The sequence below is a fragment of the Mixophyes fleayi genome, chromosome 3, assembly GCF_038048845.1.
Source record: "Mixophyes fleayi isolate aMixFle1 chromosome 3, aMixFle1.hap1, whole genome shotgun sequence".
NCBI lineage: Eukaryota > Metazoa > Chordata > Amphibia > Anura > Limnodynastidae > Mixophyes > Mixophyes fleayi.
Window position 1 is genome coordinate 327,715,042 of NC_134404.1, and position 17,845 is coordinate 327,732,886.

The 17,845-nt window shown below is 41.8% G+C and overlaps 1 protein-coding gene across 2 annotated transcripts in view; it reads right to left on the bottom strand.

Annotated features, from left to right (window-relative positions):
• Positions 1–200: 200 nt before the first annotated feature.
• Positions 201–17,845, bottom strand: part of INTS7 (integrator complex subunit 7) — a 39,125-nt gene continuing 21,480 nt past the window's right edge. Inside the window, exons 18-20 of one of the 2 annotated variants that reach the window (XM_075204218.1) lie at positions 15,583–15,681; positions 12,388–12,573; positions 201–602 (exon numbers count right to left, since the gene is read on the bottom strand). In XM_075204218.1, coding sequence (XP_075060319.1) covers positions 327–602; positions 12,388–12,573; positions 15,583–15,681 — 561 coding nt within the window. In that variant the 3' untranslated portion in view covers positions 201–326. Of the gene's footprint in view, positions 603–12,387; positions 12,574–15,582; positions 15,682–17,845 lie in introns of those variants that run through there. The other variant, XR_012689797.1, reaches the window with a different exon arrangement.

Consider the following 17,845-nt stretch of genomic DNA (forward strand, 5'->3'; position numbering starts at 1 on the left):
GAACTGGGCTTGCTTGAAAGTTGAATAAATTATGTATTATATTTGATGCTTTCAACAATTTTGTTTTGGAAACCACGGTGAAACAATTATATTTGTGACAGATACTAAAATGACCATTCAGTATTGTCCGTGTAATGCTGGAGCTGGAGGACATTCCTTAGCTATACCCTGAATGAAAAAAGAACAACACAACACTGATGTATATTATACAGATGTTTTATATAAAAATTCCAAAGTTTAGAGAAAAACAAAACAAAACATGGAAACCAGATGGATCTGAGATAACGAATTTGACCTTAGATGAATTTTTCCTGCCACTGACCATGTTAAAATCGCGAGTACGCGTTTCGTTGCTGCTGCTGAGGCGGCTGCTGTTGCTGGAGCCGCACTTGTTGAGTGTATGGGTCTTCCAGAGACTTGACGAAGATGGTTGTCTTCGGGCCAGTCTTCCACAGTATGCCGTTGGAGTCCACAACGGAAGATTCAACGGTGATTTGGTGGGTTCCAAGGACAGTGAGGTTCAACAGGAACTGAGTGCTGAAGTAATCATTGTGAGGTTCAACTCGTTGCTCCATCTCGCTCCTCACAGACTCCGAGGGAATCTACAAAGAAACAGCCACAAGTTTTAGCTGAAAACTTTTTAAAAAAAATACATTTTGTAGTGAATCCCCAACAAAAAAACCTACAACTTATTTAACTACAAGACGCAAACAGACTTCTACAAGGAAGTCCAGAAACAATATTATTTATAGCTTCTTGAGAACTCGTGCCTGCATTTACTGTCAGCTAAATTAGATTTTTATTGCAGGTTTACAGCTGTCAGAGACATTACTTATGATTCTTAAAGGGATTCAATCATTCATGTCATCATTGAAGGCAGAGTTATTAATTACAGGTAAGTGACTTTTCTCCTCAAGCAATCAAGACTCAAAACATTTTCCCACATGTGGCCCTCGATAAAATGGACACAAATATTATTACGAAGAATGGGGAGGAGAAAGTGTCTGAAAAAACCTTTATAGTAATAAAATTTTAAAAAAAAGTTTAATGATTGAGTATTTTTTTTTTTTTTTAATCAGACAAGACACTGTTAAAAGCACATTATTATTATTATATATTAAACACCTCATTAAACCTTTTACTGTGTGCTCAGAGAAGTTATTTGGATCAATATGCTCAGTTCATTAATATAATCATAAAACACGTTCAGATAACAGGTCACAATACAACCTTCTAGACAGCAACAATACAACCTTCATAGGAAGAAACAACACAGCCCTCAATTGAGTATTTCCTATGGATGACTTGTGTACCCAGTGTAACGTACAATACTGGATGGATAGGTAACTATCTGCTATGAGCGTTCTGAAAGGGGCATTAAAAGCTGTAATCTCTAGTGGTTACAGACATGTAAGGTGCCCAAGTCACCTATTCTGGACTCATGAGATGAGTAATGAGAGACATTTCACACCAGTTATGTCCACTTGTTGCCGAAACGGATAAATTCAGATTAAAATTCCTTTATAGAGTCTTTCTAGGCCCTCCTAAGTCTTTAGTTTTGTCCTCATATCTACCAACACTTTTGAGCTTTAGATATATTTCTGATTCCAGGTACCCACTGGGCTGAAATCCTAATGAAACTGACATTTAAGGTAGTGATGGGCTATTAGCCCTCAGGGGTCACGTGCTGAACTCCTCCCCAGGGTAACCCTCATTGGTCCCCCATGTCTATATATCAGACTGTATGGTGATGTCACAGTCTATATAGCAGGTTAGTGTGTGATTGGATGGTGATGTCACACAGTGAGCACAGTACAGTCACACAGTCTATGTAGCAGGTTAGTGTGTGATTGGATGGTGATGTCACACAGTGAGCACAGTGCAGTCACAGTCTATGTAGCAGGTTAGTGTGTGATTGGATGGTGATGTCACACAGTGAGCACAGTGCAGTCACACAGTCTATGTAGCAGGTTAGTGTGTGATTGGATGGTGATGTCACACAGTGAGCACAGTGCAGTCACATAGTCTATGTAGCAGGTTAGTGTGTGATTGGATGGTGATGTCACACAGTGAGCACAGTGCAGTCACACAGTCTATGTAGCAGGTTAGTGTGTGATTGGATGGTGATGTCACACAGTGAGCACAGTGCAGTCACACAGTCTATGTAACAGGTTAGTGTGTGATTGGATGGTGATGTCACACAGTGAGCGCAGTGCAGTCACACAGTCTATGTAGCAGGTTAGTGTGTGATTGGATGGTGATGTCACACAGTGAGCGCAGTGCAGTCACACAGTCTATGTAGCAGGTTAGTGTGTGATTGGATGGTGATGTCACACAGTGAGCACAGTACAGTCACACAGTCTATGTAGCAGGTTAGTGTGTGATTGGATGGTGATGTCACACAGTGAGCACAGTGCAGTCACACAGTCTATGTAGCAGGTTAGTGTGTGATTGGATGGTGATGTCACACAGTGAGCACAGTGCAGTCACACAGTCTATGTAGCAGGTTAGTGTGTGATTGGATGGTGATGTCACACAGTGAGCGCAGTGCAGTCACACAGTCTATGTAGCAGGTTAGTGTGTGATTGGATGGTGATGTCACACAGTGAGCACAGTGCAGTCACACAGTCTATGTAGCAGGTTAGTGTGTGATTGGATGGTGATGTCACACAGTGAGCACAGTGCAGTCACACAGTCTATGTAGCAGGTTAGTGTGTGATTGGATGGTGATGTCACACAGTGAGCACAGTACAGTCACACAGTCTATGTAGCAGGTTAGTGTGTGATTGGATGGTGATGTCACACAGTGAGCACAGTGCAGTCACACAGTCTATGTAGCAGGTTAGTGTGTGATTGGATGGTGATGTCACACAGTGAGCACAGTGCAGTCACACAGTATATGTAGCAGGTTAGTGTGTGATTGGATGCAAACTTTCTCCAGCTTGACTAACCAGCCTTGCACCCATACTGCTGGGGGAGAGGGGGGGGGGTTGTTTGCTTAAAAATGTGTCCAACATACTGTATTTGCATTGACACAAGCTGTGCCCTGAGACTGCAGCAGAAATATAAGGTAACGCACCTCTTTGGTCTACACACTACATTTAGTTAAAGCTGCAGGTGCTGGACACAAGCACGCATTACAGTGTAAACGGATGAGGTGTGCGGTCATATGTTTCAATGATGTACAGAGGTAATATGCAGTGTTTGGTTGGTTAGACTCCAGAATCATGGTCCTCACCACTGATCTGGTGGTGCCCTGATACATTTAGCAATATAGAGAACTGCAGGGTAAAGTGTGCCCACACTGACTAACCCACAGGAAGAGTCATTGCTGTGATGTTGTGTAGTGTCTGGTTCTACGTCCGATCCTTGTACTGCTAGAATAGTGATTGTTAAAACTCAGTAAAGAATGTAATAAAAATGTAGACACAGCGTCAGGATGACAATCTGCGACGGCTGTACCAACACATTACCCATTACTACAGCTCCCAGCTAGGTGTCTGCGGCACTGTGCCTCCTTACACTACGCTCTCTAACAAGGTCTCGCTCCAAGGCGTCTACAAAAGGAATTCATCTGTGACCTTTAAATATATGAAAGTGAAATGAGGCTTCTCAGCATTAGTGCACTTGTAGACTGGAGACTTATTAGAATTTAGAAATGAACTGAAATGTTTTTGCCACAGAAAATAAATAAATAAAAAAAGCAGATATTTCTTGTGATACTTATAATATTTACTGAGCAGGTTAATAAATCACCTGAAACATAAGGTGCCGGTAATAAGTACCTGTTATTTGCACACAGTAGAGAGACATTTTTAAGTCTTTTAATTGACTAATGCTGAGATAATGCAGAAAACAGATTGTGGCTCAAAATAATGTTAAAAATAAAGAGTGAAAGAGGAAACAAAGAACAGACTGGTGAGATAAACAATGGAACACTAACATTTCAATATTGTCATTCTAGAATAGATCAATAAAACAAAACATCACCCCCAATACCTAAGAAAAGTGAGTTTGTGCACATGGGACCTTTGCAGTTAAACTACATCCATGAGGGTGTTGGTGGGGGAGGGGACAGGTTATATTTTAGTGTCATTCTGCCTTAACAGAAATTTCAAGTTAATTTTTTTTCTCGGTTGCATAATTATTGGGGTCTCACAGCAGTCAGGTTCCAGCTGGAGAGTTGTCATGTTCCTTATACTCCCATAGACCTGGGTATACTACAGTGTTTGTTTTATCCGCGCTAGAATGGAATTGAACTCTGTATCCAGTATGCTGCCAATTCATATAAATGGGGGTGCTAGTACTATCCTGCTATCCCTGGTTATAACTGGGGGTGCTAGTACTATCCTGCTATCCCTGGTTATAAATGGGGGTGCTAGTACTATCCTGCTATCCCTGGTTATAAATGGGGGTGTTACTACTATCCTAGGTTATAAATGGGGGTGCTAGTACTATCCTGATATCCCTGGTTATAAATGGGGGTGCTAGTACTATTCTGCTATCCTAGGTTATAAATGGGGGTGCTAGTACTATCCTGCTATCCTAGGTTATAAATGGGGGTGCTAGTACTATCCTGCTGTCCCTGGTTATAAATGGGGGTGCTTGTACTATCCTGCTGTCCCTGGTTATAAATGGGGGTGCTTGTACTATCCTGCTATGCCTGGTTATAAATGGGGGTGCTAGTACTATCCTGCTATTCCTGGTTATAAATGGGGGTGCTAGTACTATCCTGCTATTCCTGGTTATAAATGGGGATGCTAGTACTATCCTGCTATTCCTGGTTATAAATGGGGGTGCTAGTACTATCCTGCTATCCCTGGTTATAAATGGGGGTGATAGTACTATCCTGCTATCCCTGGTTATAAATGGGGGTGCTAGTACTATCCTCCTATTCCTGGTATAAATGGGGGTGCTAGTACTATCCTGCTATTCCTGGTTATAAATGGGGGTGCTAGTACTATCCTGCTATCCCTGGTTATAAATAGGGGTGCTAGTACTATCCTGATATCCCTGGTTATAAATGGGGGTGCTAGTACTATCCTGCTATCCCTGGTTATAAATGGGGGTGCTAGTACTATCCTGCTATCCCTGGTTATAAATGGGGGTGCTAGTACTATCCTGCTATCCCTGGTTATAAATGGGGGTGCTAGTACTATCCTGCTATCCCTGGTTATAAATGGGGGTGCTAGTACTATCCTGCTATTCCTGGTTATAAATGGGGGTGCTAGTACTATCCTGCTATCCCTGGTTTTAAATGGGGGTGCTAGTACTATCCTGCTATCCTAGGTTATAAATGGGGGTGCTAGTACTATCCTGCTATTCCTGGTTATAAATGGGGGTGCTAGTACTATCCTGCTATTCCTGGTTATAAATGGGGGTGCTAGTACTATCCTAGGTTATAAATGGGGGTGCTAGTACTATCCTGCTATCCTAGGTTATAAATGGGGGTGCTAGTACTATCCTGCTATTCCTGTTTATAAATGGGGGTGCTAGTACTATCCTGCTATCCCTGGTTATAAATGGGGGTGCTAGTACTATCCTGCTATCCCTGGTTATAAATGGGGGTGCTAGTACTATCCTGCTATTCCTGGTTATAAATGGGGGTGCTAGTACTATCCTGCTATCCCTGGTTATAAATGGGGTGCTAGTACTATCCTGCTATCCCTGCTTATAAATGGGGGTGCTAGTACTATCCTGCTATCCCTGGTTATAAATGGGGGTGCTAGTACTATCCTGCTATCCTAGGTTATAAATGGGGGTGCTAGTACTATCCTGCTATTCCTGGTTATAAATGGGGGTGCTAGTACTATCCTGCTATTCCTGGTTATAAATGGGGGTGCTAGTACTATCCTAGGTTATAAATGGGGGTGCTAGTACTATCCTGCTATCCTAGGTTATAAATGGGGGTGCTAGTACTATCCTGCTATTCCTGGTTATAAATGGGGGTGCTAGTACTATCCTGCTATTCCTGGTTATAAATGGGGATGCTAGTACTATCCTTGGTTATAAATGGGGTGCTAGTACTATCCTGCTATCCCTGGTTATAAATGGGGGTGCTAGTACTATCCTGCTATTCCTGGTTATAAATGGGGGTGCTAGTACTATCCTGTTATTCCTGGTTATAAATGGGGGTGCTAGTATTATCCTGCTATTCCTGGTTATAAATGGGGGTGCTAGTACTATCCTGCTGTCCCTGGTTATAAATGGGGGTGCTAGTACTATCCTGCTGTCCCTGGTTATAAATGGGGGTGCTTGTACTATCCTGCTATGCCTGGTTATAAATGGGGGTGCTAGTACTATCCTGCTATTCCTGGTTATAAATGGGGGTGCTAGTACTATCCTGCTATTCCTGGTTATAAATGGGGGTGCTAGTACTATCCTGCTATCCCTGGTTATAAATGGGGGTGCTAGTACTATCCTGCTATCCCTGGTTATAAATGGGGGTGCTAGTACTATCCTGCTATCCCTGGTTATAAATGGGGGTGCTAGTACTATCCTGCAATCCCTGGTTATAAATAGGGGTGCTAGTACTATCCTGATATCCCTGGTTATAAATGGGGGTGCTAGTACTATCCTGCTATCCCTGGTTATAAATGGGGGTGCTAGTACTATCCTGCTATCCCTGGTTATAAATGGGAGTGCTAGTACTATCCTGCTATCCCTGGTTATAAATGGGGGTGCTAGTACTATCCTGCTATTCCTGGTTATAAATGGGGGTGCTAGTACTATCCTGCTATCCCTGGTTATAAATGGGGTGCTAGTACTATCCTGCTATCCCTGCTTATAAATGGGGGTGCTAGTACTATCCTGCTATCCCTGCTTATAAATGGGGGTGCTAGTACTATCCTGCTATCCTAGGTTATAAATGGGGGTGCTAGTACTATCCTGCTATTCCTGGTTATAAATGGGGGTGCTAGTACTATCCTGCTATTCCTGGTTATAAATGGGGGTGCTAGTACTATCCTAGGTTATAAATGGGGGTGCTAGTACTATCCTGCTATCCTAGGTTATAAATGGGGGTGCTAGTACTATCCTGCTATCCCTGGTTATAAATGGGGGTGCTAGTACTATCCTAGGTTATAAATGGGGGTGCTAGTACTATCCTGCTATCCTAGGTTATAAATGGGGGTGCTAGTACTATCCTGCTATCCCTGGTTATAAATGGGGTTGCTAGTACTATCCTGCTATCCCTGGTTATAAATGGGGGTGCTAGTACTATCCTAGGTTATAAATGGGGGTGCTTGTACTATCCTGCTATCCTAGGTTATAAATGGGGGTGCTAGTACTATCCTGCTATTCCTGGTTATAAATGGGGGTGCTAGTACTATCCTGCTATTCCTGGTTATAAATGTGGGTGCTAGTACTATCCTGCTATCCTAGGTTATAAATGGGGGTGCTAGTACTATCCTGCTATCCTAGGTTATAAATGGGGGTGCTAGTACTATCCTGCTATTCCTGGTTATAAATGGGGGTGCTAGTACTATCCTGCTATTCCTGGTTATAAATGGGGGTGCTAGTACTATCCTGCTATCCTAGGTTATAAATGGGGGTGCTAGTACTATCCTGCAATCCCTGGTTATAAATAGGGGTGCTAGTACTATCCTGCTATCCCTGGTTATAAATAGGGGTGCTAGTACTATCCTGCTATCCCTGGTTATAAATGGGGGTGCTAGTACTATCCTAGGTTATAAATGGGGGTGCTTGTACTATCCTGCTATCCTAGGTTATAAATGGGGGTGCTAGTACTATCCTGCTATCCCTGGTTATAAATGGGGGTGCTAGTACTATCCTGCTATCCCTGGTTATAAATGGGAGTGCTAGTACTATCCTGCTATCCCTGGTTATAAATGGGAGTGCTAGTACTATCCTGCTATCCCTGGTTATAAATGGGGGTGCTAGTACTATCCTGCTATTCCTGGTTATAAATGGGGGTGCTAGTACTATCCTGCTATCCCTGGTTATAAATGGGGTGCTAGTACTATCCTGCTATCCCTGCTTATAAATGGGGGTGCTAGTACTATCCTGCTATCCCTGGTTATAAATGGGGGTGCTAGTACTATCCTGCTATCCTAGGTTATAAATGGGGGTGCTAGTACTATCCTGCTATTCCTGGTTATAAATGGGGGTGCTAGTACTATCCTGCTATTCCTGGTTATAAATGGGGGTGCTAGTACTATCCTAGGTTATAAATGGGGGTGCTAGTACTATCCTAGGTTATAAATGGGGGTGCTAGTACTATCCTGCTATCCCTGGTTATAAATGGGGGTGCTAGTACTATCCTGCAATCCCTGGTTATAAATAGGGGTGCTAGTACTATCCTGATATCCCTGGTTATAAATAGGGGTGCTAGTACTATCCTGCTATCCCTGGTTATAAATGGGGGTGCTAGTACTATCCTAGGTTATAAATGGGGGTGCTTGTACTATCCTGCTATCCTAGGTTATAAATGGGGGTGCTAGTACTATCCTGCTATTCCTGGTTATAAATGGGGGTGCTAGTACTATCCTGCTATTCCTGGTTATAAATGTGGGTGCTAGTACTATCCTGCTATCCTAGGTTATAAATGGGGGTGCTAGTACTATCCTGCTATCCTAGGTTATAAATGGGGGTGCTAGTACTATCCTGCTATTCCTGGTTATAAATGGGGGTGCTAGTACTATCCTGCTATTCCTGGTTATAAATGGGGGTGCTAGTACTATCCTGCTATCCTAGGTTATAAATGGGGGTGCTAGTACTATCCTGCTATCCCTGGTTATAAATGGAAGTGCTAGTACTATCCTGCTATTACTGGTTATAAATGGGGGTGCTAGTACTATCCTGCTATCCTAGGTTATAAATGGGGGTGCTAGTACTATCCTGCTATTCCTGGTTATAAATGGGAATGCTAGTACTATCCTTGGTTATAAATGGGGTGCTAGTACTATCCTGCTATTCCTGGTTATAAATGGGGGTGCTAGTACTATCCTGCTATCCTAGGTTATAAATGGGGGTGCTAGTACTATCCTGCTATCCCTGGTTATAAATGAGGGTGCTAGTACTATCCTGATATCCCTGGTTATAAATGGGGATGCTAGTACTATCCTGATATCCCTGGTTATAAATGGGGGTGCTAGTACTATCCTGCTTTCCCTGGTTATAAATGGGGGTGCTAGTACTATCCTGCTATCCCTGGTTATAAATGGGGGTGCTAGTACTATCCTGCTATCCCTGGTTATAAATGGGGGTGCTAGTACTATCCTGCTATCCCTGGTTATAAATGGGGGTGCTAGTACTATCCTGCTATCCTAGGTTATAAATGGGGGTGCTAGTACTATCCTGCTATCCCTGGTTATAAATGGGGGTGCTAGTACTATCCTGCTATCCTAGGTTATAAATGGGGATGCTAGTACTATCCTGCTATCCCTGGTTATAAATGAGGGTGCTAGTACTATCCTGCTATCCCTGGTTATAAATGGGGGTGCTAGTACTATCCTGATATCCCTGGTTATAAATGGGGGTGCTAGTACTATCCTGCTATCCCTGGTTATAAATGGGGATGCTAGTACTATCCTTGGTTATAAATGGGGGTGCTAGTACTATCCTGCTATTTTTAATTTGTATGTATTGTTAAAATTGGATAGTTTAGTGCAATAAAGTGAAAGAAAAGGTGATCCGATAGTTTTGTTAAATCAGTTGCTGTTAAACTCGTATTTTAAAAAGTTTCTAATAAACTCCTATTATCCCCTGTAATTAGCCTATGTTATCTGCAGGCAGCACAAGATGTGAGGACAGCTCTAGATGTACAGATATTACTGTGTAATGTTTACAAACTATGAATGACATGCTGAGACTTAAATCTATGTATAAATAAATATGCATTATACAGTTCTGATGATAGTAGTTTTTGGCATTTATAAAGGGCACTTCCTCACTCCTCTCCGTGGCCCGGAGCGCAGCAATAGAGGTCAGTAAGTGAAGACGACAGTTGGGCCATTAGAATATGCCTTGCTGCAGGCTTTCCATATGGTTCTATCACAGTCCTCTCTGGCCAGGAATCTGTTCCCCACACGTGACACAGCCAGTACCAACGTCCTCACATCTCTTATGCACCTAATAAGTGGCTAAAGCAGAAAGTGCCCTGAAATAAATCTGAATTTCTAAAACACCTAACCCATAAGGTGAGGCCTTCTTGTTGAAGCACATAGCTGGCTCCTTGGGTGTTTAAAGAGCACTGTGACCGCTGCAGTAGTCACACCGGAGCCAGAGCCACGAGCTCTCCAAACACATTAATTCCCATCCTCAGTACTGATTCATCTAACCAGACTTAATCTATGCAAACTACACCTTTCCCACACCTCCAGAAGCACTGGGACTCCACTGTGCAGCTGCCAATCCCCGTCTGTGTGCCTCTTTCCCCTTTAGATTGTAAGCTCTTGTGAGCAGAGCACTCTGGACCTTTGGCATCTGTATTACCCCATATAACCACATTATTTTATTATTAATGCAAGAGAATATATGTTAGTGGTGCAATAATATCCCCACTAAACACATAAATAACTCTGAGATCAGTGACTGCTTACGATGTGTATGTAAGAAATAGTCCTATATAAAAGTTTGGATTATAAAGATTACAGACTGGCAGATATAGAAGGGAAATTCAAATGCAAAACATATTTAATGGTTATGTGCCTCTAACTTTTATTATAATAAAGGTTTCTGTCATTCCTGCATTTATTAGTGTTGGATTTTTTGGGTGGGGGTTTTATTTTGTGGAAAACCATGAAGTGTGCAGACTAGCCGGGCCGTTCCTCAGAACATCCGCTGATCTAACCACTGCCATAAATAAGTGATTGGTAGTGGTGCCAGCTGTCATCTCCGAGACCTGCGCTGTAACTACGGAGATCCTACAACATGTACAGAGATACACACGGTACTTTAGTACCATGATAGGGGATAAATGATCATTCTCAGTATGTTCATGCAAACGGCACACTTATCATCCACCGGACAGAGCAGTAGATGTGTTTTCAGATGGTCACATACATTATAATCCGCTCATTGAACCCTATGTGTATTGGACTGAAGCTAATGTGTGACCTATGCATTACAGGCCGCCATCCTACATTTACTGCAAATGTCTTTCTGCTCTTTCACATCAAAACGGTGTGTGAGAGAAAGAATCACTTTATAAATTAATTAATGGGCTAAAACCAGAAGGATCGCAACAGTTGCCTCATTTATATATTTGATCATTTAGTTTGTTCGTAAACAAAGACAAAAAAAACTTGACCAGCTTTAGTCAAACACCTGAACAAAGGATGACAGAGGCACCCTGCCGCTACGGTACACGGTTATTAATGGGCCATGCCTACGTAGTTACAGTATAAATCCAGGCTCCAAACAAAAGAACACGCTGGTCTGATCAGTCTAAGATAACGCAACACAAGAGAGCATGTAAAACGTGTCTGGACTTTAACCAGTGTTTGTAAATGATTCAACAGGAAGGTAAAAAAAAAAAAAGGAAGTTTGTTTTACTTTGCTTTTAAAACTGGCTTTAAAAATGAATCAGTTAACCCCTTATCATGCCACAAAGCCAGGGGGATAAGGAGTAGATATTATCTTGTGTCGGCAATGTAATACAATGAAAGGGCACCTGTATGCAGACACCCACTATATGCCTTGACAAGTGAATCCACTACGAAACGCGTTTTGGCGTGTACGCCTAATGTGTTATCTTCTCTGATTATGTATAGATTTTAAGAGGTGGCTTTCCCAAATTATATTATAGATTAGGTAGTGCAGGCTTAGAGTGCAGCATCGTGACCGCGAGGATTAGTACAATTAGCACTTCATTTAACGAATCTTAGATTCTGCAATCAAATTTTGCCCTAATGAGAGATCTGTCGAATAGGACCTCCTAATCCTCATACAGACATCACCCTGTTTTTAAGGATTGCAGCTGGGACAGAGAAACTACACTGTCATTGATAGAAGGATTATAACACTGTCAGTCGATTTTATATCCAGTAACTTTTTATCAAGGTCTATAGTTACAACACAGGAACGATTGTTACAGCTTCAATCTCTCTGCTCCATTCATTTGAATATGCCATGGAACATCCAATGAGCAACAGAGCTGAGAAAGTAAATGCCAATCATAAACAGAGATCTGTCCTGTTCAGGTACAGTAACTGCTGCAATAGTAATCTCCTGACCATCATCCAAGAAGAATAAGTAGCTGGTTTCTTTTATAATTTGCAAATTATAAAAACTCTTTAATGGACGATAAGTTATTTTTTTGTGAAAAAAGAATAATGGATCAAAGTCTGATGCAATAAAATGATTACCATATCAGTTACTATTCTGCTTAGTGCACTGCACATCCCAGCTCTAGCTTACACTTACTTTATAGTCCTGCCCAGCTTTGATCTGCAGAGTGGAGGAGACATTGAGGCAGACGGACTGGATTTTACGGAACAGTCCTGGTTTGGAGCCGTGCTGAACTACTCCTTCCACCTTCAGCGCCATCTGCTGGTTACTCTGTACGGCTATGGGCTCGCTGGGATTACGGGGCGATGGAGAAAGCGCCAGCTATACCAGGACAAAGAAGCTGCAAGTTAGTTTTCTGCACAGTATTAAACATGCAATGTATTATATTACAAGGACACATTATTTTAGAGTGTTGCATAAAAACAACGTAATCGCTGCCACATTTAGTTCTTTGTTCTGCCCCCTCTATTACGTTATGTGTACCAGATAAACACAGTCATTGACAGAAGCACAACAGCAACAAACAAAATCCTAAACACATAATTATAACACACTATGTCCATTGTAGAACATATTATACTACTACGCTTTTTATTTGTTATCTATTTAAGTGCCCCTGTTGCCTGCAAACAGCAAAGGCAGTTATTTTAGCTGAAACAATACATATGACAAAGCAGCCTACCAATACTCCAAGCACTAGTGACTTCATTAAGTGCACTTTGTACAATCTCGTGAACATTGGTGCCTCTTTGGGCTGAATTTTTTTTTAAAAAACCCAAACAAAACCACAACATACACCCGAAAAAAACAGTGGTTAATGCAGTCAGTTTTGTACGGTGAGCAAAAAATTTCATATGTTGGCTTGAGTGTAAACAAAAAATATTAAAAACAGAAGGAATAGTGTGTGTACTGGAAGGAAATTAAATAGAAACAAATGGCAAAGTGGAGATGTTGCCCATAGCAACCAGATTTCAGCTATAATGTATCTAGTACATTTTAGAAAATGATAATATAATCCGTTAGGTTGCTATGGGCAACACCTCCACTTTTCCTTTTTGGAAAGTTTGAAAAACCTACCCCCAGATCTTAAATGTAAAATGTCCTTAATGTGGTGAGAGCACAATACTGAGATCCAGCACCAGTGGAACGGATGAGCATTGTGATGCCATACACACATCCAGCATCAGGGTACAGCGGAGTAATATAGGCCACTATGTGACCTGACAGACAGCTGCTCAGGCTCCGCACTGCTGGGGAACTAGCTGGTGGTCATGTTTCTCAGCAGTCAGGATATTTTAACTTCAAACATTTCAAATTCAGCTGATGAAAAGAGATGACCCAGCTAGGAACCCGCTTTCATGTTCTCTCTCTTTATTTCATAGAGCTTGTTAACAAACCAAGTTTCTAAAGAGGTACGTGCTGCAGTGAACCTATGGGCTGTCAAAGGACAACACATAAAAAGTAGCAGTCATTAATTACTACAGCTACAATTATATTTGTTATGAGAAGTCATGTTAATTGGGAAACACACAATACTATATTTTTGAGACAATGTGTCGTAGCCAAGCTGCAATCACAGACAAATGTGGCACAACAGCGCCACCATGAGACAGGGAGGCTGTAAAGTGTACTGCACCAATTCATTATATTAACACATATCGTGTATAGTTACACCTACAGTCGCTTTTCACCCTAGGTTTCTGAACTGCTGCTTTTGGACAACTCAATAGGACTTTATTTAGCTAAATGCTATTTCGACAATGTAACATCTGTTTTAAAAAAATAGTTTTTTTTTTTACTATGTACTGTTTTGGATGGTGGTGATAACTTTTATGCTTGTATATGTATACATATATATCTATCTATCTAGATCTATATCTATATAGATATCTATCTATCTATCTATCCCTAGAGATAGATAGATAAGTAGATATGGGATAGTTATCTATATATGTAATTTGTCTTTTTTGATACATATTTGTATAAATTGAGAATTGTTCACAAAAATCCAATAATAGGACACTCGAAGGATCCATTTCCCTATTTTTTAAGTATTTTTTGAATTGTTTTGATATTTTCCATTCATTAGCACCTGATCGAAATCCCGAGAGACTAGTTGTTGTTTGTTCTTTATTTAGGAACATTTCATTTAGGTGCAATATTTCTACAGCCAGACATCTGTTTTCATTTACTTTACAATAAACGGATAAAAATAATTGCTAAATCTTAGAGGTGAATTCAATTCGAAGCGATGTGCTCGGGGTGTCCCTGAAATGGTCTATAAGGCGCTTCATGGCGGTGAATCTCCGCTTGTTTTTTCCTCACACCCCACAGACGTGCGCAGGAAAATGAGTGGAGATACCTTCCCGCAATAAGCGATACTATGCGCTGCCGGTCTTTGCTGTGATGTCTGGCGGCACATCTCTGAATTAAATCCTCCCCTTAATGAAAGTGAAGCGATTAAAGTGATTTCCCATCTTAAAAAGACTTTATGGGATTGCACAAAACCCTACTGCAACACTTACTAACCACACTAATAGTGATCAGAAGGTGGAAACCCCCTTTTAAACTTCAATAGTATTTTTATTATTAATTTTTCAAAAATTATGGGTTACAGAAAGTAGAAAGGGATGTGGGGTAAGGAAAGGACACAAAAATAAAAGGGGGAAGGGTTGAAGGGGTACATAGTGGGGGGGAACACATTAAACAATTCTGCTGTTAAACCATATTGAACACGAGGGAGGGAACCCAATAGGTTCCCTTCCAATTCGTGAAAGTTACGCTGGTCGAATGGTCACCAGGGAACTACTAATAGGAACCTTGGGGAACTTCGCTAAGTGTAGGTAGTAAATCAGAATCTATTCGATTTGGACGCGCTCCCTCTCCGTCCGTAACATACACGGAAACCCCTTTTTAATAATTTGGGCGCCCTTTAGAAATAGCTATTTATATATCACTATAAAAGTTATTAGCAATTATTCCCTGCATTATATATTAAAGGTAAGACCATGTTTCATGGCCTGGGGGGATGAAGAATTCCTCTCTAGTTTTGGCATTATTCAGGCAGCGAAATAATTTTGCAATGCTTCTAATATTAGAAGCTACCCAAACTCTACATTTAATGCTGGGCCTGTAGAGGCTTTTGATCAATATCACTGCTCTCCATCTCCATGCTGCTACTGCTGAGAGAATTGCTTTTTATCTCTCCTGTAAAATATGCAGCTCGACTCGACACATTAACATATATATAGAACTTTCTAAGGCTTCAGTTCTGCACAGTGGTCCAGCGCAGGCTCTGTACAGCGCACAGAACACCGGCAGGCGGCTTACCTTGATACTTGTAGATTGCAGCTTCTGGAAAAAATACCTCTGAAAAGAGAGGGGCACTTTCAGGAGGCTGATGGCAGCGTTGCACAGGCAGGAGGTATGCTGCAAAATAGATATTTCACACAATTGATAATCCATCAGATTGGCAGCAATAAGCAAAATTATATGAATTTTTTTTTTTATAACTCCTGCATTAAAAGGTCTATTAACGTTCAAAAGATATTTTCAGATATGAACCATAAAATACATTGTTCAACGTCAACCGGACATTGCCTGCAGCTCTGATAATGAATATAACCTGCTAATTCCATTACAGACAGCTGAAGCCCCTTAATCAGGCAAAAAAGCTGAGGCTACAGTCAGTTGAGCTGCTGTGACTTTACGGGCTTTGCTCCTACGTATGCATCGATACACACCCTGTGTTCCCTGTGTCCAGTGCTAAACCCCAATGGCAACCATTAGTATGTTGTGTCACTTCGTTGGAAGAAGAAAGGATTCCATGTGGATGGCTGTGTACTCTAGCCGGGTTTGAGGATAAATGAAGCACACACAAGCGGTGGCCATTCAAGTTTTCACTGGGTCGCTCAGTGCTCAGATTACTGTCCCTGTGCTCACATCGCCCTCTAGGATTAGTCAAGTATTTAAATGACTATTTAAACTGCTTTTGGCTTCATATAAGGAACACTATGATGTGGTGCAGGGGTAGGCAACCTGCGGCTCTCCAGGTGTTGTGAAACTACAAGTCCCAGCCTGCTTTGCCAGTAGATAACCAGCAGATAGGTGGCAAGGCATGCTGGGATTTGTAGGTTCACAACACCTGGAGAGCCACAGGTTGCCTACCCCTGATGTGGTGTCTGTGTGTGCAACAAGTTCATTTTGGAGCCAACATTGAGCATTAAACCACTATTACTAAAGATCACTCTCTATTCCTGCAAGACGTCTATAGCTGCAGTATTACTGTGACCTATAGATAAGAGCTAACACTAGATTCCACCTGCTGGCTGTCCTGTGTTAAACACAGAGTAACCAGCAAAGAGGTGCTGCAGCAGCTACACACCACCCAGAAACAAGCAGCTCCTGGTGTCAGTGAAGGAGCCTGGTGGTGGCAGCGACTGTTCTTCTACAACTTAGGGCATCACAGCGGTGCGCAGTTGACACCTGCAGTTGGCGAGTGTTTGGTGGCAAGGCAGTACCAGCCGGAGGGGTCAGTAACGGCAGGTTGCTGATGGTAAGTGAAACCCCAGGACAGTCTGGAATCTCTTAACATTGTGGCAAAGCAAGCCTGTCCTGTCACTACCAGCATTTAAGGTTAGTTGGCAGATACAGCTCTAATCCATGACGGGCTCACTGCACACGTTTCTTCCGGATGCCAGCACCAGGATGTGTGGGAATTACGCCCCTATTTATCACACAAGGAGGGGGGAAAGATATACTGAAGGGACAATAGACAATTCTTCAGGTTTCAATCTACATACAGTAAATAGGTCTGGTTGCATGGAGACTAAAGCTGGGTACACACTACACGGTTTTCGTCAAATAATCGGCTCAATCAGCAGACATACGACCGCTCGTTCAAAAGTCGGGTCAGTGTGTGCAGTGACACGATGGTCAAAAGTCTGCCCAAATGGACGATTGTCGCCTCATTTGGTTGGTCGTACCGTTTAATATTTTCGTTCCAATCTCGTTTCCGTTGTGCAGTGTGTATAAACTTCCGACTGATCCACGACAATCCTCCAATACTTCCTCGACCTGGGGGGCGTGTGTATGTAAATTTTTTGATGTCTGTCCCAGTCCCACGTGGTGCGGAATCTGCACATCACTGACTTGTGTTTTGTATCGATGTATATTGCACCTGTCTGGCTGCAGACCATTACACTTGTATAAAGCACGTGTGCTATTACCCTTTGCATCTATGTTGGCAATGTATTCATATTTACTCTTTATAAACTTTAACCTTTATAACAACCTCATTTTATACACTCAGACATGGGCGTTCGTTTCTGCTGTGGACTAATCAGCGTTGATGTCCGCCGAGAATGGAGCATTCCATTACATACGAAGGGTTTTTATTATTAGGGAATATTCATTGCATTGCACTTTAGCAATTTAATGTTTTTCTAAATTTTATGTATGTTACTAAACTTCTATTTTATATGAATGAATGGACAGTGTAGCCTTCTCTTTTTATGCAGCTTTGGGTGTTAACTATAGCGAAAGCTTTGCCCCTTTATGCTAATGTATTTGGTATCTCGTTGCATTTCCCGCA